The following is a 23,607-nucleotide window of genomic DNA, read 5'->3' as shown; positions in this document are numbered from 1 at the left end:
GCAGTTTTATTCTAGGTGACATTTAGCCTCATTATGGGGAGGAATGTGACATTTGTTAAAATAATATTTTAAAATTAAATTTATTTAATATTATATAGTATTACCTTTCCACATTAGAGTAGGGCAGACATGAAGCTAAATTCTCCCCTGGTATGAGAAATAGGATATTAATTTAAATTAATATCCTATTTATATAATATTATTTATATAATATCCTATTAATAAATTAATGAAATTAATTTTTTATTATCAAGGCTACTTCCAAAATACATGACCAGTATATATAGTTTTCATGGGGACTTAAGGAAGAACAATTACATCTGTACGTATTTAGATATGAAGTTGAACTATCATGTTTCTGTAAACTTTAATGTAAATACAGCGGTTTTAGCCTTCAGGAGAGTTAGTTTGCATTTGCCTAAAGATGAAGAAAAAGAAAACCTGTTTAATATTGAAAAAACTGTGTTCTTTATTTTGAAATTTGGAACTAAATGTAAGATAATAGTTTTCATGTTATAAATATGGAAATTCCTACAAATGTTTAAAATTTGCTGCTGCCATTCTTAAATTTGAGTGACCAGAAACTATCCAAAAATTGGTCTGTATTTGCTTTTGGTTTTCTAATCAATTAATTGACCCAAGCCATTTTCAAAGAGAGATGTCTAATTAAAACCTAAAAATGACACTCCATTTGAGCAACTCATGGCTCATGTTCTTGAACAACAACAAAAAGACAGCTAAAGACTCCTCTCTAATGCATGAGAAACTAATCAAATGCAAGCACTGTTAAAAGCTAATGATTTTTTAAAAAGCTTTAACCTTTAAAATGCCAGTAATTTTCTCCATTATAGATATATGACTGTGGTGGAAAAAATAAAAACAAATCAATTCAAGTAATCTATCTGCAAATTAAAAATAAACATGACTGACTCCAGGACTCATTTATAAACATTAAATATTAATTCTTCTTGAGGAATACAAGTAAAGGTACTACTTTAGGTGACATCCCCATATGGAAGAGTGTAGATTTTTTAAAATGATTATTACTGGCATTTTAAGCCAAATTAAATTTATCAAGTATTTTCATACTATTACCACTTTAAGATCTTTGATAGTGGGATGTCCAGATAAAATCCCCACTGTAATTTTGGATTATGCCTAGTAGAGTATAAGTATCTTTTAGCTTCTAAAGCTTAGGAAGAAACTCCAACCAGTGTATTTTTTTCTGTATTCTTTATTTAATCCCAAGTATTTTTAAAAAATTGCTATCATGCTCCTTTCCCCAATGCTGGCTGATGTTCTTTTGGAGAATGCTACACGGGCCCATTGTTTAAAACAACACATAGAATCTAGCAAGGCACATGTCAACAGGCCTTTAGGCTGAAGCCAAACTGGGAAAATATTTTTCCAACAATCTTTCCTCCATCCTTTCAGTAAGAGGTGGAATTCTTGAAAGCATGAAGGGAAAATTGCATCGAGTGGGATGTTGGGTCCTGTAAGGGTCCTACTACTCTCAAATTCTGTGAATGGAATGGATGGGAAGAATTAGTACAGCCTTCAGGTAGCAGCTGTAGCTGCTAAAGCCTGGGATGGACCTCCTTCACTGAGCTTCCTAATGTTAGTCCGGCCTCTGCCAACCTCGGGGCAGCCGGGACTTGGCCTTGCTAGTGGTAACCACAAAGGGCCGTTAGGCTCAGCTGATCATCACTGGGTGAGGAGGTGTCAAGATCACTGTAGATCTGAGTCAGGGCTAAACTAAGGATTTCTTTCTTTTCTTTGTAAAACCGCAATTCTTGTCCCGCTTTCCTGGCTTCCTCCAACTCCCTCAGGGCCATCCGTAGCTCTTGAGAGAGGATTCCTGGCGACTCCTTCTCCTTCATGATCCAGTCCAGGGCCATGTGACTGCGCATCTTTTCATCTAGGGAATACTGGGAATAGTAGGAGATGACTTCCTGGGAGCCAAGAGACAAAGTCCAGAGTGTCAGTGAAAAGCAATAAAGGCACCTGTGCTCATGGCTTTCCAACACCTCATTTCCTCTGTCTCTGCCACCCCCCACATCCACATCCATAGGAGTTTTGCCAACAACCAAACCTCTTTGATGTTCACAAATGGAGGCCAAATCTCAAGATACGCTTCTTAAAGCAAATGAAGGGCTAAGCTGGTCAGGTAAAATAGAGTCACTGCAGGTTGTGTCAAAACACTACCACCAGGAATGACTCAATAATGTCCACAAACAGAACTCTGACCTTGCTAGAAAATGTCTTCCTTTGAAAATGCATTCCTTTATGCATGAATATTACTACCTCATTGATTCCTTGAACTCTTTTACCCAACATTATCTCTGTCAGCAAGGTAGAGAGACAGAACAATTATATGGAAGGGTTAGGGCAGAATTCGGTTTAGTCACACCCATTGCAGAGAGCAGGAGGCTTTGAGTCAGGACAAGGCTTAGAAACCAAGGAGGATTGTCAATTTCCTAACTGCTGTTTTGTTAGCGTAAGGAAGATAGATGGCAGTCCAAATGGTTCACAGAAGCTACAGAAAGAACTTTAAGTATGTACTGTGGAATGTAGGCATTATCATTATTGATAATCATAATAATGTACATTGTTCTGTAAATTATTCACAATGAATCACTACTTGTCAATTCTCATGTGAGAAATCTGCCAATACATTGTAACATCATGTATAGATTTAATGGATACACTTTAAGAAGATCTCCTAGAGTGGATGCATTGCTTACTTTTATTTTCAAGAACATATGGTATTTATTTATGACCTTAACAAATTAAAAACAACCATGGAAAAGTGTTTATAACCAACCCAGCGAATTTCAAAGACCTTTTATAAAATCAAAGGAAAAGAAAAAAATAGCCTTAGCCATTGTCAACTACTCATTTCTTTTCCATCTTTGACATTTTGAAAGCCAGACTTTCTAACCAAAGAACAACTAAAAAACTCCTGGGGCTGCAGTGCATGGAAAACTCTTACATCCACCCACATCTAGCTGACTGGTAGAGGCTTTAATCCTCATACAAATTCCTATTAGCAAATTCTCAAAAATAAATGGCTATCTTTCAAACTCCACTGGTGCAAAAAGGAAGGATGAACCTTGCAGGACAGAAGGTGAAAACTGTTGAAGACATAGGAGGGGATTTGTCTTTGCCATTAAAAACAGGGGGGAAGGGTGCATCTCATAGGTAATGAAGAAATAGTGAGACCTTGTTTCTGAAAAATAAGAAAGAAACTTCCAGACCAAAAAATTGAGGTGACTGAATGCCAGCTTGCCCAACTTTATAATCATTTTTGTTGTCTTCTGGGGACTTTTGGTGGGGGTGAGAAAAATCTTCCTGCTACAATCAACTTTAGTACTCTTTAGTGAGGTGGTTCAGAAGTAGTACATTCTCAGATTTCTTTCTTTCTTTTTTTACTGTATTAATTATTTTTACTGTATAATCTATTTATTTACTTACTTACATATAATGTGTTATTTGCTTCAGGGGTACAGGTCTGTGAATCATCAGTCTTACACAATTCAGAGCACTCACCATAGCATATACCTGCCTTGGAGAGTAAAAGAAGGCACAAATTCTAAGGCAGGGCAGGTGCATAGAGAGATTGAGCATTTGACTTAGAAACCAAGTCTGTCTTAATGATCCCTCTATTAGGCATTTAGTACGGGTATCTAAATCAGTCCTATGTGTAGGCAACATTCTCCTTCGTGTGCATATTTGATCAGTCCCTGACTCAAATGGACTGTTATATATATTTTTTCATATATCCTCTGCTCTTAATAGATAAAGTATCAGATTTAAACAGAGAAAAATCCATATAAGGGAAATCTAGGAAGATGACAAACCCATTCTTGACTGGAAAACCTCACCTGCCGGGAACACTTTGTTTCACGAAGGGCTTTTAAGCTTCCATTCCAGTGCAATAGTTGGAAAATGGTCATCAGCTCCTACAAAACCCAAACACCTGTCATTACTCGCAAAGCAGAAATGTGAAAGAAAGTGTGGTTTCACTTCCTTGTGGAGCATAAAGAATAACACGGAAGACATTGGGAGATGGAGAGGAGAAGTGAGTTGGGGGAAATCGGAGGGGGAGACAAAGCATGAGAGACTGTGGACTCTGAGAAACAAACTGAGGGTTTTGGAGGGGAGAGGGGTGGGGGGTTGGGTGAGCCCGGTGGTGGGTATTAAGGAGGGCGCATATTGGATGGAGCACTGGGTGTGGTGCATGAATTATGGATCACCGAAAAAAATTAAAGTAAATTAAAAAAAAAAAAAGTGTGAAAGCTGGGTAGGGCATAACTCTGATTTCCAGCTGTCTCAGGGAAACAGAATATACAATATCATCGGAATACTTAGAGACCTTTCAAACACCAGAGTCCCCAAGCCTCTGGAGCATTCTTCTCTCCTTCCTCTGTTATATCCATATTTGCACAATAAAATGACTAAGTAGTTGACAAATATCTTTCAACATTAAAAGTACATATGCTTGGGGTCCCTGGTGGCTCAGTTGGTTAAGCGTCGGGCTCTTGATTTTAGCTCAGGTCTTGATCTCAGGGTTGTGAGATGGGAGCCCTGCATCAGGCCTCGACTGGGCATGGTGCCTGCTTAAGATTCTCTCTCTTCCTTCTTTTCCTCTGCCTCTCCCCACCAACTCTCCAAAAATAAAAATAAAAAATAAAATAACAATACATATGCTCTAACAATTCTACCCCCAAGAAGTTATCTAAATATATCAGCACATCTCAGAATAATGTGTAGGTAAAATTTTTCATTGTACTGTTTTTTAAAATTGCCTGAGGTTGAAAATATTTTAAGTGCTTATTTTTATTTTTTAAGGATTTATTTAAATAACGAATCCTCCACTGTAATCCTCTTCAGCACAGTGTATCACTGAGAACAAGATACAGAAAAGGAAAAGTAGTAATAATCTATTTTGCTTTTCAACCTGGCTCTTCTTGAGTCCGGAATTATGAATGTTTGAGTGATGTACTGACAGGTACTGATTGATGTACCTTATGTCTTAGCTGACATTAATTTGCTATAAATGAGCATCAGAGGGCTCGGCAATGGCAAAGATTCTGACTTTTGTTTCTTTTGCTGTAAGTCCCATGCCATTCCAGGAAGAGTGGGCAGTTTTGACAAGCTGGGAAAAATTGCCATTGGCCAAGGGGTGAGAACCTCTGCTTTTAGTTTACAGAATGGTGCAGTTTTCTGATTGTAGGGCAGAGAATAAATTTACTATTTTCCCAGCTGATTTCGGTTCCTGCATCTAATTAGATGGTGTCAGCTTGAGGTGGACATCATCAAAACATTTTTTTTTAGGGGTGCCTAGGTTGCTCAGTTGGTTAAGCATCTGCCTTCAGCTCAGATCTTGATCCCAGGGTCCTGGGATCAAGCCCCACATCAGGCTCCTTTCTCAGTGGGGAGTCTACTTCTCCCCCCTGCTCATGCTCTCTCTCTCAAATAAATAAAATCTTAAAGAAAAATTTTAAAGATTTATTCATTAGAGAGAGAATGTGTGTGAGTGGGGGGAGGGGCAGAGGGAGAGAATCTTCAAGCTGACTCCTGGGTGAGCACAGAGCCCAAGGTAGGTTTCCATCTCACCACCCACGAGATCATGAACTGACCCAAAAACTGATTCAGATGCTTAGCTGACTGAGTCATCCAGGCACTCCTCACATGCTCATTTTTTTTTTAAAGATTTTATTTATTTATTTGACAGAGAGAGAGAGAGAGAGAGAGAGATCACAAGTATGCAGAGAGGCAGGCAGAGAGAGAAGGGGAAGCAGACTTCCCGCCCAGCAGAGAGCCCAATGCGGGGCTCGATCCCAGGACCCTGAGATCATGACCTGAGCCGAAGGCAGAAGCTCAACCTACTGAGCCACCCAGGCACCCCTAAATCCTCATTTTTAAAGGAATAGTTTTAAAAAGGATGACACTGAAGAGTAGCAGAATTTGCTGCCCCCAAAATATGAGTTCAGGACATGCCACCCCAAAACACGCCACTTTGCTATATTCATTTTAAGCTGCAAGCACTTGAAAAACAGCAAATGGAAAGAAAGGCTTTCTCTGTACTCCCCTTATCTGCCTAAAGACACATCCTCCAGAAGGAACCCAATTATGATAAATCCCCTCCTGAGCAATTTCATCAACTGGGGAAGATTGACTCTTATCACAAAAGAAGACACAGACTAACATACCTCCCATCTATTCTTCTAAGGGGCCATTCATCTTTCTTAAGAATGATTTACTATCTCCTAAGAGGCCTACATCCCCCTCCTCTTTCCCTATTAAGATGGTATTTGATCCTAAATTCCAAGCCACCTCAGGAAGATACTATTTTTCCCTGAGCATCTCTCATGTATACATGAAGTATATGTGTTTAAAAAAAAAAACAAACTTCTGTTTTTCTCTTATTAATCTTTTATTACAGAGGTCTCACCTAAGAACTCAGAAGGGTAGAGAAAAAATTATTTTCCTCCCCTACAATGAAGTCATACCACTGAATACTTTCATTCATAGAGAATGGATGAGAAGGCCCTCCCAGTTCTTTCTTTTTTTTTTTTTAAGATTGATTTATTTATTCGTCAGAGAGAGAGTACAAGCAGAGGGTGTGGCAGACAGTGGGAGAAGTGACTCCCCACTGAGCAAGGACTGATCCTGATGCAGGACTTGATCCCAAGACCCGGGATCATGACCTGAGCTGAAGGCAGACACTTAACCAACTGAGCCACGCAGGCATCCCCCTCTAGGATCTAATATAAAGAATCTCTATGATGTGGTGTTAAAAGAAAAGCAAGGTGCACACCATATATACTGTGTACTAGTGTTTGATTAAAAAAGAGTAGAAAATACCCATGAATATTTGCTTGTAAATGCCTATGAGAATTCTGGCAAGATACAAAAGAACTGATAACATAGTTGTTTCTAGGGTAGAAACAGGAATGCCTGTGGGGCAGAAGTACAAGGGAGACCACTGACTGACATTCTTTTGTACCTTTTGAGTTTTGAATCATGTGACAATATATATTAAAGAAAACCACTTAAAGTTTTAAAAATTTTGGTCAAGAATATAGATAACAGATAATGGACAAACTAAAGAAACTGTAAAATACTCCTATGTGTATAAATTCAGTCAAGAAAATGCCTGAAAATATGGATAATCAAGTAGAATTGACATTAAAACCAATCTCTAGTTTCCACTCCCAATGGCCGCTGCTGAGCACAGCATTAAGATTCTGTCAGCATCCTTTTCCTTCATGATATCAAGGGCAACCTAAACTGTATAAACTCTGAAGACTTTATTTTCCTAATGTGATTATAAGTAGCAGTCTTCAATTGAAAGCTATCTGCATTTTTTCTTTTTTGGTGAAGAGACATATATTGTGTATTGACAGCACAAACCACATACACTCAACACAATTCAGGAAATTAAGGAAATTTTTGGTTATGACACTAGTTATGAAAACTTAACATTTAGACAGTTGTCCTACTGATCATTCAAAAAAGCTGATTTTTATTGTCTTTACCTCTGCTTACTTACTAAAAATCTTAAATTATGAAAATGAGGAGACCGAAGGCATTCTAAGATTTCAGACATCTTAAAATTATTAGGTAAATTTTAAAACTATAAGATATTCAGAAGAGCAAATATCACCATTCTTATGTCTGAAATTGCCAGTATAATGTAATGGGTTTTTTTGTCTTCTTTTCAGTTGGGGACTTTGTCTTTTTTTTACTAGACAGTAAGCACTCGAAGAGCCCATAGAGACCTCAGTAAAAGCAAAACCATGTGTTTCCATTAGTTAAAATGCGACATGGATACCAGGGGAATTACTCCTCCTGCCCCAAATAAAGATGCCACCATCTGCCGAGGGTCCCGGGCCCACTGCCGAGGGAAGCCGCCTCTCTCAGACCCTCTCTCCTCCACTTCTCCCTGCCCCATCCAGATTTGCACTCTGTCACTTCACAATGATAATCTGGAATCATGAGTGTGGTTAGTTCTGTGGCCAAATCTTACATAATCTGCTTCTCACCCTGTGCTTCTCATCAAAGTAACCCCAGTGACTGAGGAGGATAAATCTGTGTTGCCTTTCCTACTGTATCTTTAATCTTCTCACTAAAGACTTTGTAGCCGTAAATATGAAAAGGAACATTTTTTATGTCCTGATAGGGAACAGTCTCTGTGGTGTTACAGAATGGCCACTATTTCCAAATAAGACAGTTCTTTTTGTTTAATGTTTTAAGACTCCATTTGAATTTTGCATTCTATTGTATATGTCCATTTTTTAGAATAATAAATACCACCTCCAGTCCTCCACCTTCCCCCCAACCCAACTTTATAATGATTAAACTCTGTATAACCCAGAAGCATAGTAACATATGCAACATATGCCTTAGTAACATAGTCTTCCTCCAATGTCTTCTAAGGTCTCATTCTTATCTATATACTAACCATTGCCCCTCTTCCAGATAAACTCCCATCATTCCACCCAGCAAGGCTCCTAAGACGTTAGGACCCACAATTCTGCTGTGAACAGAGCCAGAAACCATTCTCTTGTCCCTTGGCAACGTACATCTCTCAAAAACTTCCCCACAGAGACTTGAACTGTTTTTGACTGCAGGAGAGTCATCCCCACACCCCTGATCCTCCTGAAGCTATGAGCCCAGGAAATCCTTGTATGCCTCTCATGGATTCCATCAGAAATCCTTGCATTATAATAGACTGGCAAGGAGAGGGCTGTGGACTTCAGTAAGGACTTCCTAGTTTCACCAGGATTCCTTGTTGCCTGGTTTTCACAGTTCTGTTTTTCTGTCAAAGCCTTATCACTTTAAAGAAATCTGTTTGGTGAGCAATCTGTCCTGCTCCTCATGCAAGTCTTTGGGCTGTGCTATTTGTTATGTGGCTGATCTAGAACCCCGAGGAATTTGGGTAGGCTGACAGATAAACAAGAAGCTGGCATATAGGTTGGGTTGGGACTACTTTGAGGAGAGTGAAGCAAGATTTAAGGTGAATCATGAAAGTTCAGGGTCTTTTATTTAAAATTCTGTCTTTAGGAGCACGTGGGTGTCTTAGTCCGTTAAACATCTGCCTTCAACTCAGGTCATGATCTTGGGGTCCTGGGATCAAGCCCCATGTCAGGCTCCCTGCTCAGTGGGGAGCCTGCTTCTCTCTCTCCCTCTGCCCTTACACCCTACTCTCTCTCTCTCTCTCTCTCTCTCTCTCGCTTAAGTAAATAAAATCTTTAAAAAAAATTCTGTCTTTATTTAAAATTTTGATATTTTGTTTGTTATTAATTTTTACACATTCATTTTGAGTTTTTAAAATAGTGCATTATAATATTGTCTTGATCACTGAGTTTTTTGACACTCCTTTAAATTTTGTGCCTGAGGTGAAGGCCTAACTCTCCTTACCCTAGTCTGGTCCCTTCTGGTGAGTCTGTCTCAGGGATAATGCCGGCCTCATGAGCTTGTGGTGTGGGCAGTCACACAGGACCCCAAGCTTGATTTCATGCTCCACTTACTTGAAATTCTTAGTAATTTTTTCACAAAAGGCCCTGGATTTTTACTTTGTATGGGCCCCAAGAATGATGTGGCCCGTCCGACCAGTAAGGTAAATTTGAAATCAAATGGGGAAGAAAGCTCTGTGATTTCTGCAAGTTGCAGCTTTCATTCTACAGCTTTCCTGGTTCTATTTGTCATTCATTCCGTTTAAAACACCAACAGCTGGGCTCTGTCCTCACAGTGCTTCCTGGTGTTGCCTCCTATTAGGAGCAATGTTTGCCTTTTCAGCTACTTCGTGGGGAGAAAATGCACTATGCTTCTCTCTGGAACTTTGTCTGGGAGACTCGCTTGGTTCTGTGATTCATCAGAAATAAGAAAAACAAACACTGTAAATGGAGAACTTGAAAAACAGGTGGGCACCATCTCCCCACCCAAGAGAATGGATTTAAGAGGAAATTTGTTTATGGGATGAGGTTTTAAAAGGCGACCTGGAGAATTTAGCAAAGATGTAAATAAACAACTCATTCTTGGACTGCATTAGGCTTCAGAATAAATATATTAACCAGCTTCAGTCAAAGTCCGTCTCAAATCTGACCTTGACAAGACCCAGTGGCTAGTGCTGTCGCCATCCCTCCCCCCAAACACCAGGCAGTTTTCTGTATGGCAAGGCTATTCCGCTTCCCTCCCACGAAGTAAAGGTAAGCAGAAGCCTATCATGTTTCCTCTGAGTGCTGCCTCCTTGACAGCCTCCCTGGAAAGCCTGCAGGCAGTCAGGAGACACCAGCCTTGTTTTTATATGGGATAGTCTTCCGTAGCTAGATACAGACACACATCCATTACCCACCAGGGCACTGAAGTGCTGTGTTGGCTACAAACAGCCCGGGTCTGTGGTCAATTTCCATTATGTGCAGAAACAAGCTGATGCATTTAACCCAGGCCACCAAGGAATGTGCTGGACCCAGCAGGCAACCTCAAACTGGCGGAAGGAAATGGGATGTGCTCCATGGCCCTCCTCCTGGGTTGCCAGCATCCCTACTGGGGGACCGAGTTTGGATTTTTCCTGCCCTCACATCTTTCTCTTCCTGTGTCCCCCATCCTGCTCCCAGCCTCTTTTATGAGAATTTATGAAGCATTTCCACAGTTTGATTCAAGTTATTATTTCACATATTTAAGTAACTTACTACATAGACCACACAGGAAACATACAGCCCTTTGCAGGGTGATTAAGAATTACTAAAAGGTGGTTGAGTACAGCCACTCATAGTACTTGGACAAAATTTTAATAATTTTTAAAAAATCTTACCTTCCCCATATTTGGCAGACTAACTTGACTGCATTCAAAACTCGTTCCTAATTTTCTGAAAATAGCTACTAAATCACATACAAGTTACTACGTACCAGGGCAGGCAACATTCATTTTATAATAAGAGAAGGAAAATATTCTTTCGTTGGGATTGAAAGGGGAGGAATTAAGATAAACGGGGTTCTTCCTTGGGGAAATTACTATACTAGATGCTATGTTTTACATGTTATGTCAATTCCACAAAAATCCTACACAATGGGCATTATGATTCTTATAGATGAAAAAACTGAGTCTCAATAATTATGTGTGCAGACAGGAAGTGGTAGAGCAGGTTTCACACACAGTTCTGTTCAGTTTGTAAAAATTCGCTTGTGTTATGCTCCTCCCTTTTGTTTTTTACTCTGCTTGACCTTAGATCATTATGGGGGAAAAGCATGGGCCCTTTATAGTTCCACCCTTTTATTCTATAACAAGAGGCCTGAAATGTTTGCAGGGAGTTGCCTTGTCCTCATCTGAAACCTTTGAGTTAGAGCAAGTTGTCAAGGGAATCCATCCGGTAGTATGGCATTTCAAGTGAAGCGGTCCTTCTTCAGAAGTATGTATAATAACAGTTGTCGGTCTTCACTGAGTGTTTACCATATTGGACTCTTTCAATTATTGTCCCATTTAATGCTCACATGGGCACTGGGAGGTAACACTAGTACTATTAGTCTCCCTAATAGACCTTTAATGAGGAAACCGATTAAGAGGTGAAAAGTTGACTTGAGCCGAGCTAAACCGGATCAGCCCACTTCAGAGTCTGAGCTCAGAATCAACGTCTGTCTATTCCAGAGGGTAGGATTTAGGGATACCTGGTGTCTTCAAACCCAAGGCAATCAACATCAAAATTCAGTGAAACCACTGCCACTTAAAAAGAAGATTGGATGGGGCACCTGGGTGGCTCAGTGGGTTAAAGCCTCTGCCTTCGGCTCAGGTCATGATCCCAGGGTCCTGGGATTGAGCCCCACATCGGGCTCTCTGCTAGCAGGGAGCCTGCTTCCCTTCCTCTCTCTGCCTCTCTCTGCCTACTTGTGATCTTTCTCTCTGTCAAATAAATAAATAAAATCTTTAAAAAAAAAAAAAGAAAACTGGATGACCAAATGAAGAGAGAGTATTTTTGCTTCAGCTAAACATGGGGACTAATGACAAAAAATACTGATTTTTAAATAAATGGGCAGGAGGTACGTATCCACCTGCAAAGTGACTATGCCACTGTAGTCCAGAAACAATCTGAAAGGTATTTGAAAGCTAGTGGTTTCAGGGCGCAGATGAAACACTGTTGTAATTTACACTATGATGAATATTTTGGTCCATAAAACTTGTATCTCTGATTGCTTCTGGGACTCTAACCTAAAGCAACAGAAATACTGGGGGCACAATCTCTTCATTATAACACCGTGTATTGATTCCTACTAGCATTGTATAAATGCGGCTATTCAACATTCAAAGTTAGTTTTTTTAGAGCGCACACATTTCATGCCCAATCACTACTGAATTTTCATCTGCCCAGCCCATAAAAGATAAGAGTTGGGGGTGTGAGCTGAGAAATCAGACTGTGTGGGTCCTTGTTCTGCAATTGACTAAGCTATACAGCACTCCTTCCTACAACGATGACTTGGGGATAGTAAATACTCATGTTTGTCATGAGTGTTAAACTGCATTTGTTAAATGCTTAGCACAGTGAGCACAGTGTCAGAGAAAGTAAGCATCCAATCAGTGTTGGCTACTATTATTCTTATTGCTAATGTTATTCAGGCAGTTATTTAATTTGCAAATAATAGACAGTGTTGTTCCTCAGCTCTATTACCGCTTGTCAGCAGTGGATGAAACAGGATTACAGTTTGCTGAATGTTTTGATCTAGTTAACAATGGGTGGTAGCTGATCTTGTTTAATGGAAATACCAGAACTGAGGGGGACATTGTTTAATGTACATTACAGACAACTACGTCTATGACTTCGGAAAATTAAGGACCAAATGGTCACAACCAACACTTCAAACTGTTCAACTGGCTTAAAAGGGAACTTTGTACTGAAAAGCTGGTGAAATGTTGCAGGTCAGATGGTGGGGTTCCCCAGCTGTTTCATAGACGTAAGTGCTTTACTCTGCTTCAAGAAAGCAAAGACTTTGCCTTGCTTGCTTGTTTTAGCCTCCTGAGGTGTGGCTAAGACAGAGCTACCATGCTGAAGTCAAAGAGAGTTAAATTAAAATGACCCGAACAACAACAACAAAACTACTAGATTTTGGGGACAGGAGATGTTAACGATAAGAGTGACATTCTCCTGGGTTTCTGGATTGGGTAGCGAAATAAATACGAAGCAGGAAGTCAGGTACCTGAAACTCCAGCATGGTCTTCCCCATGTTTGACTCCAACATGTAGTGGTAGGCTCCAATGCTGGTGCTGGGGTCATCTGCATCATCCAAAGTGCCCTTGGGAAGAAACCAGAAAAGGAAAATATTATGGATTTTTCCCTCCTCTTCTTTTGTGGTCATGAGCTAAGGCTGTGGCCCTATAGTGAAATTTCTGTTATATTGAGGCTTCAGGTGTGCATTCTACAACCAGGTCTCCAGCTGATTTGGGATAAATTTCTTACACTCACCATGACTCGGAGTAAAGAAGATTTTTGTAATCAATTTGAACATTCATTCTAATGTTAACTGATTATATATTTGCTAAAAGAATAATTTTCCCAAAGTAGAAATTCCTGTATCTTTGCACAAAGTTTTTGCTGTGGATGGTGGTAACGTTTGAGTGGTTGCCTCTGGAAGGCCGCCTTCATCTCTTTGAAATCTTGAAATGCTGACCTTGTTCTGATTTGATGGTAACCAGGCAAGATTATATAACTGACTGGGAAAGAATTCTCTGGTTGTTTGGACCATTCATATTTTATTGCCATGATTCTTTTTTTTTTTTTTAAATTTCTTTTTTTTTTTAATTTTTTTATTTTAATAAACATATAATGTATTTTTATCCCCAGGGGTACAGGTCTGTGAATCGTCTGGTTTACACATTTCACAGCACTCATCATAGCCCATACCCTCTATTGCCATGATTCTTAATGGGAGTTTTTTTATAATATGCTGGTATTTGACCTAGGGACACGGATCTTGGTATGTATCTTTTTCACATCTGGACTACTTAATCTCTAGGAAACAAGGTGGGTGGGGTGACGAGTAGAAATGAAATTGCCCTTCAATTTGGTTAGGGGTGGTGGCAAAAAAAAAAGCTAACGCAAGTGCTGGATTGGCATTGGGGCCTATCCTGCAGGATCCCAGGGCCTCAGATTTCTGGGAAGGTGGGCAATGCCTTTGTGAGGCTGAACAAACAACTGCCAGCATCAGATAGCAGCAAATTTATAGCTTCTGGATGCAATAACATTAACATGCTGCTGTTGAAATATTTATGTTGGCTTTTTAAATATCCCAGAGGAAATCCATCCAGAAGCCTGCAAACTTTATATATTCTCTTTCCTTAGAAATTTCCATGAAAAAATGATAAATTACATTTACACTGAGAGCCCCTCCATGCTCCTGAGTAAATTCCACACATATGAATCAGGCATCATTTTCCTAACTTCGCTTCCTCAAAGGCCCTTGAAATTTATAAGTCAAGGAAATAAAAGCTTCCTTTCATCCTGACAGCAGATACAGAACAGATCTCCCTGATGTCTCCTTGCCAGGTCAACCACTCTCTGTCCCCTGCCCTTTCTCTTATCTCTTCTGTGGGTGACAAGAGCTTTTATGAGGGAAAAAGGAACAAAAGGGTCACTGCTAGAGTAACAATGTGTCCTTCATTTTCAGCAGCTTCTCCAAAACGACAGAACTTTTATAATGAGATTAAGGTGATCAGAGAATGTACATCTTAGATGGGGTTTGTCCATGCTAAAAGCAAAGCCAGGAGGTGGCTAATTCCCTCAGTAATGCCAAGTTTCTGCCTTTGGTGGACACACAGGGAGACACCTGCCACAGCAGGCTTCCTCCATTGTTTGTAATTGGTAGGTATCAAGTATCAGAAGTTCTAGATAATTCATGGGGCAAATCATCTACTCCTGGATTGCTGAGAAGATATTCTATCTAAATTTCCAAGACAAGAGTTTTTGCTCTTAAAGCATTTTGCATTAATTATGGCCAGTAACAGAAATTTTCTCTGAAAAAAAAAAATTCAGCTCTCTCAAAGAATTAATATTAAGCATGATAATTTAAGAGCTAAAAAATATTGGACATATGCCTTTTCCATGTCTAAGCAGTCAGCCGTTCCTTAAAAATACAGGTTGCAGGATCCCCACAGTGACTGGGGAATTGGCACTTTTAGTTAGCACTTAGGATAATTTTTATGATTAGTCAAGTTTGGGGAAAAAATGAGCTAGTTTATCTCTAGAGTTAAGCAGTATTCAATGGCATGCATTCCCAGGCCCTAACAAAATCAATACTTTTCAAACAGCAAACCTTCAAATAAATAAATCAGGATGGATCAAACTATCTATTTTGATTTAAAATTTGATTAATGGTCATCCAGGGCAGCTAAAAAATATTTCTGAGATGTGGCATAGGGAACCAGCTCCAATTTCTTGATTTCCAATCCAAGTGTTCATTTTGTTGAAAATCAATGATTTCATGGGTCAAAATGAAGCCTGCACAATTCTATTTTTTTTTTTTTAAGTAAACTCTCTGCCCAATGTGAGGCTGAAACTCACGCCCAAGCCAGCCAGTCTTCCTAAACTTGCTCAGTTCTCAATGAATTTGCTCACTTTAGTATTTCCCCAGATTCAAGGGCCTCGATGTCTCAGTGCATCCCGCTCTCTACCCTGCTGGGTACTCACACTGGTGGAGGCGACTGCTTCCTGCACACTTTCCACAATGAATTCCTTAGTGATCCTTCGAGAGGGCAGCTCATTGAAGAGGGAGTTGATTAGGGCCACTTTCGCTGCATCCCGTCTGGCCTCCGCTCTACTTAAGCAGCACTTGAGAAAGGAGAAAGGAAATTATTACAGGATTTGGCATCTCACCATTTTTGTCACTGCCTCAGTGGATTTCTGGACATTTTCACTCATACATTATTCTGTTCCTATTCTTTCTTACCCATTGCTAATCCCCTGAAGATCATGCAGATTTTCTTTCTACCCTAGCGTGCAAATGTCTTGGTTGGTCTTCAAATGATTTTTGCCTTATTTTGCAGTCTTTGAATGTCTACTCTGCATCAGAAACTTTTCATACTATTAATAAATAATAATAAAAGTAATAATAGCTACCATGGTATAATTAGGGATATATTCACTTTCAGGACCTTCCTCAAATTCTTGTTTCAGAGGGAAAAAATGTAAGGAAAGAAGGAAAATGGTATATTTTTTAATGCAATAATTAAGAACACAGGTTCTGGAGTCAGACTGCTTAGATTCAGATCCCAGCTATGGTGCTTATTAGCTGAATGACTGTGGGCAAGTTAGCCTTTCTGTGCTTCAATTTCCTCCTCTGTAAATGGGAATAATAGTAATGCCTATGTCATCGAGCTGAGGATTGACACAATTACTAAATATACATGAAGCAATGAGAATACCTGGTATATGGTAATATTCTATGGGACTACCCCAGTCTTTTATGTACTCACATGTCCAGGTGAGGACAAGGGAGCTGCTGTCAAAATTTATTGTTTTGGTTTTTCCAGCATTTATCCTCCCACTTTCCTTCTATTAATAGTTCCCTGATTTTCTTGAGGACTACCATGTCCACCTTGCTCTCAGGCCGCAGTTTGGGTGGGACATGCTCCATTAGGCTTTTCTGAAGTTAGGAACCATAGGCAGACTATGATTAGCAACTCATTAAAAAATTCTCCTAAAAGTAATATTGCTCTCTATTCTCCTAACCTGGCTTTCCTGTGGCTCATTTGGGCCTGTTCAATGTATCCTGATTCTTTTCTATCCTCTCTGTCTCTTTTGTTACCAACCATAGCTCTCATTCAAATTCTTGTTTGGTGTGGACCCTGGGGGTCCATATAGAGGGATGAGGCCCTATGAGAAGTGCACCGGAGCGCACTCTTACTGGAGGGTGGGATGCCGTTTCTCCTATAGGTTCCTGGGAACCATCAAAGGTCCTAGACCCTACTTTAAAACTCCTGGTGGGAAACAAGCCCTAGGAAGAGAAGCTCAGGCTCAGGTCCTGGTCAACAGGGTGGACCGGTACCCCTGGCTCTGCTACTTAGTGATTGTGAGACCCAGGCCTCTGGAACTTTGGGACTTATTTCCTCACTGGACAAATGAGAAGGCCAGTCTCTCTGATCTCTAGGACTCTACCACCCAAAATGCATAATTCTCAGAATCAGCAGTGTTTGGTGATTGATGTGAAAGAACAGGACAAGTACCAAAGATTCCACTTTATTTTCCCATTTTGCAGCCTCAAGGACTCAGTAACTCCCCTGGGAAAAAGCCAAACCCCTTCAGTTTGCTTTCCACACATTCCTGCCTCTACCTCATCTGTCCCACACTGACCATGCCTGCACTGACCGAAAAATGCTCCAAACTCATCTTCTTGTATCCTCTAGAGGCTGGCCTCTCCTCTCCATCTCCATGAACACTGTAGGAGTCCCCTGAGGTCAGGCCCCAGGCCCCTCTGATTTTCCTGCTTTGACCTCCCTCTTTGGACAGTTGTGACTGCTACTGTAATGATCCCAAAAGTGACTACAGATTGCCTCCTTCTGTCCCTCTCCCAACCTTCAGGTCTGGGAAGGGTCACTTATATATTTCTTGAGAGTCCTCTGGAGTGCCTGCTCTCAGGGTCAGCATTTGGAAGTGCTCACACATGGTTAGTATTCAGATGAAGTAATGACAAGACTTCTGAAATAGGAACACGAAACCAAGGAGGATGGGGGGGAAAAAAACAAACCATGTGTTGGTAGTCCAACAAAGTAGCAATATACACAGTTATTTTTGTTTACAACACAAAGAGAGTTCCAATACTTCCTTTTAAATAAAGAATGGTGCAAAAGTTCTAAAATGTATGTAAAAGTGGTTTGGGGATTTCCTCCTTAGAGTTGAATGACAAGTAAGAAGGCTTTGGGGTAGCTTCAGGCAGCAAAAGCCATCGAAGCTTTAGACCTTTCCTATGGTTTAGGACACTTCTATTAAATTAGGGAGGTCTGGACAGATAGGTCGATTTTGACTTATGGACTTGGCCAGGAATTTATAGGACATTGAGTTCTTCATTACAGGCTTGCAAAGAAGCTCAGATGCCACATCTTCTAGAAAGTTTTCCATGACCACTCCCAAGGCCAGGGTGGGAGGATCACCGTCCATGAGAGGCATTCACCACACTGCCATGAAATTGTCTGCAAGTGCTCTGCACCACAACCCTTGGCTGTGAGCGATCTAAAGGCAGAGTCTGTCACTAAGTCATCTTTGTGTCTCTGTACTTGAAATAGACAGTTTGTTGAATGAATAACTGATTGAGGCCTAGAAAAGTCAAATACAAGTCATTAAGGCACCTGACAAAATGTTCAAGAAATCCTCATAAAGAAGAGAATTAAATACATATACTCATTATTTAAAAAAAAAAATCCCATTTCAATAGACCCTATGTTGTATGTAATATAAAAATATATAAATATTTGAATTTCAGGGGGTAACTGGTTAAGTTCAGACACTCTAAAATCACCATTTTGCCCGAGTGTAGGATATGTTTATTATTCTTTGGAAAATCAGTTTCCTATCAAAAAGCAAGCAAAGTCTTTGCAAATATTACCTGACATCTGTAGGAGTAGCCCATTTTAATAGGAATCTGCTTTACAAAATCTATAATAGAGCCATTGGGGTTTTAGAGTTTAGAGAACTAGATTCAGATCTGGGTAATCCTAAGAAACTTTATATAACTTTCTACCTAAATAATAGCAATTTAAGCCATCTTTCATAGAGAGAGACCTAGTAAACACCACTTAGATAAAAGAAGCTATCTATTTTAAGAAAGACCAGCTAAATAGTAGATCAAAGGCACCACATACATTTACAACCAAATGGCACTGCTTCTGAGATCAAAGTACTGCTGGGCTGAGAGAACAGAAGAGCCTTTTCCCAGAAAGCATGAAAAAGGACTACGGAGACTTAACCAATATCAAGATTTTAAAGCAGACACATGTCTTTACTTATCGTTTTGATGTACAGAATCTTTGGTTAAAATGGGGGGAGAAAGTGTACCAATTAATAAGTACATAAAATAAAATAAATTCTGAATCATCAAAAGGTTTTTCTTGCTATTGTTCTTCACATTTCTGAAAGACAAGTACTTCAAAATGTCTATAATGTTAACCAGCCGCTTTCTTCTAAAATTTGGAGCTACAAATCCAAGCCAGTAAAGGCTGCATATTTTTCTTTAGGGATCTTTAAATGAGATCTCTCAAAGCATAAGGGCCCGCATTTGGGCAAGAAATTTAGCCAAGAGCAATCTGCTTGGCAAATCTAAATCAGAGTGTGGATTCCACTGTAAGAACAGGCACCGTTAGAATTACCATCAATAGGAAATGCTACAAGAAAATAAAATATGGTAAGTGACAGGACATCTTATTGATGTCTCCAAACCGGTCATCAAAGACATACTTGGGGAGTGAATGAAGTATGATGTTATTTCAAAACAACTTCCTGCTAGAATTAGACTTCCCAGGTTGTATGGTTTATTCTTGCTGTTTTTCAGCCAGACCCCAATCATAAATACAGATTTGTAAACCATGCCTTATCCGCTCACCATTCTTACTTGTTAATACAGAGAGACAACTTCTGTCCTTTGCACTTTGTTAAAGTGCAGAGCTGCAATATTTAATATCTGAGATTTTACTAAAGTCAGCTGTGGATTTCTTAGGCATGTGGAGCCACATGCTTTTCAAGCGGCTAGTAGACCCCACTCAGACATTTATCTTGATGTTCAGATGCCTTTCATTTGCTGCTACATTATAAACCACTATGATCATTTCAAAGCCTCCTGGCTCTCATCTAAAATTAAAGCAAAAAAATAAAAAAATAGAAAAATAAAAGAGTGCCTCGTTGCTGAGGAAAACTATTTGAAGGCAGGGGTAACCAGCCCTGAGACAGCTCCCTGTGATCTCTGCTCCTGGCATTCACACCCTTATGCAGTCCCCTCCTACACTATACTGTGGTTGGTCTATGTAACCAATAGAATATGACAGAAGTTATGGTATGTCACTTTCAATATTAGGTTATAAAAGACACTGCGGCCATCTGCCTTGGTAACGCTTGCTTTCTCTCTTAGATAGCTTGCTCTGGGAAGAGTCTGCTGCCATGTTGTAAGCAGCCCTACAGAAAGACACACATGGTAGGCAACTAATGCCTTCTGCCAACAGACATCTGAATGAGATTGAAGCTGATTCTCCGGAACCAATCAAGACTTCAGATGACTTCAGCTTCAACCAACAGCTTGACTACAACGTCCAGGAGACCCTGTGCCAGAACTACCCAACTAAGCTGTTTCCAGATTCCTGATCCCCAGAAACAATCTGAGACAATGAATGTTAAGATTTGAGGCAATTTGTTACCCAGCCAAAGATCACTAATATAAAGGCATTTCTCTTTGTTGTTATCCTTAATTTGCAGATGAGGAAACAAGTCATATCCCAAGGTCATACAACTTAAGAAGTGATGAAAAAGAGGCACCTGGGTGGCTCTCTCAGTTAAGCCTCTGATTCTTGATTTCAGATCAGGTCATGATCTCAGGGTTGTGAGACTGAGCCCCAAGTTGGGCTCCATGCTGAGCGTGGAGCCTGCTTAAGATTCTCTCTCTCTCTTCCTCTGCACAGCAAGGCCCCCCCCCCCCGCCCCACTGCAAAAAAAAAAAAAGGTGATTAAAAAAAAACATTCATCCCCAGGTCTGCCTGACTTGAGAGTCCAAATTTTTAATTACTACACTATTCTGCTTATCACAGAAATGATCACTCACCTTGAAATGGAATTATATATAATTTGGCTAAAATCTCACAGCACTCTACAAATCAATATAGTTTTTTAGCCAAACCTTCTACTTTGATATTCTGTGGGTCATTTTGACAAAAGACTTCAAGCTTATCTCCACCCACATAACAAACTTAATTTCATTCGGAACAAAAGGCCAAAAGTAGAAGCAGCACACTGTGGCAAGCAAATGTGCTCAATGAGGAGGGTGATGTGCTCACAATTATTTTAATATCTGCTTCTCTTCTACTGCCTTTTCAATGCTTTCCTCTACCTGTACTATAGGAAGAAGGAAAATGGAGAGAGGCATCAGCTTGATTAGATGAGAAGATCAAATGTCCTATAGGAAGTTTCTCATGCTGGCTCAAAGTGACCCCCCCTCTTAAAAATTCAATTAATATATAATGTATTGGTTTCAGAGGTACAGGTCTATGATTTATCAGTCTTATTTAATACCCAGTGCTCATTACATCACAGGCCCTCCTTAACGTCCATTACCCAGTTACCCCAACCCTCTCCCCTCCTCCCCTCCAGCAACCCTCAGTTTGTTTCCTAAGATTAAGAATCTTTTATGGCTTGTCTCCCTTTCTGGTTTTGTCTTGTTTTATTTTTTTCCTTTCTTCCCTTCTGGTTTTCTCTTATGTTTCTTAAATTTCACATATGAGTGAGATTGTATAATTATCTTTCTGTGATTGACTTATTTCACTTAGCATAATAACCTCTAGTTCCATCCACATCATTGCAAATGGCAAGATTTCATTTTTTGATGGCTGCATAATATTCCATTGTATATATATGCACCACATCTTCTTTATACATTCATCTGTCAACGGATATCTGGGCTCTTCCTATAGTTGGGCTATTGTGGACATTGCTGCTATAAACACTGGTGGGCAGGTGCCCCTTTAGATCACTACATTTTTATCTTTGTGGTAAATACCCAGCAGTGCAATTGCTACATTCTAGGATAGCTCTGTTTTCAATTTTTTGAGGAACCTCCATACTTTTTTCCAGAGTGACTGCACCAGCTTGCATTCTCACCAACAGTGTAGGAGGGTTCTCCTGAAAGTGACCCCTTTATTAAGTATGGGGCCAAGAGAATTTGGAATTCTGCCACATAAGATTGCTCAATAATTTTAAGAAGTGTTTGCTAATTCTTCAAGAGCAAAAATCTTTTAAATTAAACTTTTCCAGCTCTATTGGATAAGAAATTATCCCAAGACCAACTCATTCTTGCCTTATATTTTATTTTGCATGTTAGATCACCAACAAGATGCTAGAAGCTCACGGAGTACACTATGAAGATCAAGGATAAACCTAGGCCAGGAATCTGAACCAAGAGTTCAAAAACTTTAGTGTTGATAGTAAGATCACCTGGGGGAAATTGTTAAACATGAACATTCCCAGGCCCCAATCTGAACTACTTAATCAGTATCTTTAGATGGATTGTACTGGGTGGGGGGCAGAGAGGGGGAGGTTGTCTGCATTTTATCAAACTTCCAGGTGATTCTGAGGCAAGTGAACCCATGACTATTTTCAGAGGAACACTGCTCTAACTTCTGTCTCTTCGGTGTTCCGTTTCTGTCAGCAGCAGAACCAGGTTTTGTGGGACATGAAGTTTACTAATTTGGGGGATCTTGTTTAAGAAGAACAATAAGAAATTTAAAAAACTGACATTGAATTTAGAAGAAGTCTAAGCAGAAGCTTCACTGGCTTCATGAAAAGGGTAAGTCTCTCCTCTACTATACTGTATCATTCTATACTTCCATACTCTGTTCACCAACACAACTAATTGCATCACACAAATGAATTCCATGACACCAGCTGGGTGTTCCATAATTTAACATAATTCTCAAACTAATTACCTGGAGTTAGCATCACATCCCACAGATTAATGGTTCTGTCTTACATGACGGCCCCCAGTTCAGACATGAATAGGAATTCCAGGTTGTCACCTGGGTTTCTGATCAACCAGGTAAAAATAAGTAACTCCCATGACCCCTTCTTCTGGTTCTATCATTGGCTGGAACAATTCACAGAACTCAGGAAGATGGCTCACTTAAGAGCTTACTGGTTTATTATATAGGGATAGAACTCAGGAACAGCCCGAGGAAAAGATGCACAGAGCACAAGTGTGGGAAGAGGCCCAGAGCACCATGCCCTTCCCAGGTGCACCACCCTCCCAGAACTTCCATATGTACACCAACCTAGACTCTCTCCGAGTTCCAACACTTAGGATTTTTATGGAGGTTTCATAACATAGACATGATTGATTAAATATTTGGCCACCAGTGATTAAATCAATCTTTAGTCTTTCTCATTTCCTAGGAGGTCAGATGCTAGGGCTGAAACTTTCAACCTTCTAATCATGTGATTTGTTACCTAGGCAACCAGTCACCATCATTAGGGGCTTTTCAGAAACCACCTCATTAACATAAACTTAAGTATGGTAGAAAGGGTTTTGTTATGAATAATAAAAGATACCTTTTTCATTCTTACCACTTAGGAAATTCTAAGGGTTTTAGGAGCTCTGCGCCAGGGACCAGGATAAAGACCAAATATATATTTCTTTTTATAAATCACAATATCACAATGGTAAGTCCACCTTTGCTAACATCAAAATGTTTATTTCTCACTAGTGAAATTGCCTCTACCCAAGAATCAAGGAAAGCAGTGTTCAGGTTGAAAAAAAAAATTCTTTATGACAGTTCTGAAAGTAGGCCCTTAGGAAGTATATAAGCACTGCTGACTTAAGTAAGTGAGGTCTCAATTTTCCTTTTCTGTTGAGCAGTTTTTATTTCTACCA

The 23,607-nt window shown here is 39.8% G+C and overlaps 1 protein-coding gene across 2 annotated transcripts in view; it reads right to left on the bottom strand.

Annotated features, from left to right (window-relative positions):
• Positions 1 to 447: 447 nt before the first annotated feature.
• The window catches only part of LIX1 (limb and CNS expressed 1), a 49,979-nt gene continuing 26,819 nt past the window's right edge, over positions 448 to 23,607 (bottom strand). The window contains exons 3-6 of one of the 2 annotated variants that reach the window (XM_080804563.1): positions 15,681 to 15,821; positions 13,195 to 13,290; positions 3,885 to 3,962; positions 448 to 1,952 (exon numbers count right to left, since the gene is read on the bottom strand). In XM_080804563.1, the coding sequence (XP_080660689.1) occupies positions 1,665 to 1,952; positions 3,885 to 3,962; positions 13,195 to 13,290; positions 15,681 to 15,821 (603 nt within the window). In that variant the 3' untranslated portion in view covers positions 448 to 1,664. The remainder of the gene's footprint in view (positions 1,953 to 3,884; positions 3,963 to 13,194; positions 13,291 to 15,680; positions 15,822 to 23,607) is intronic. The other variant, XM_080804564.1, reaches the window with a different exon arrangement.

This window comes from Martes martes, assembly GCF_963455335.1.
Source record: "Martes martes genome assembly, chromosome: 5".
NCBI classification, from domain to species: Eukaryota; Metazoa; Chordata; class Mammalia; order Carnivora; family Mustelidae; genus Martes; species Martes martes.
This window is presented reverse-complemented; position numbering and strand designations above follow the sequence as displayed.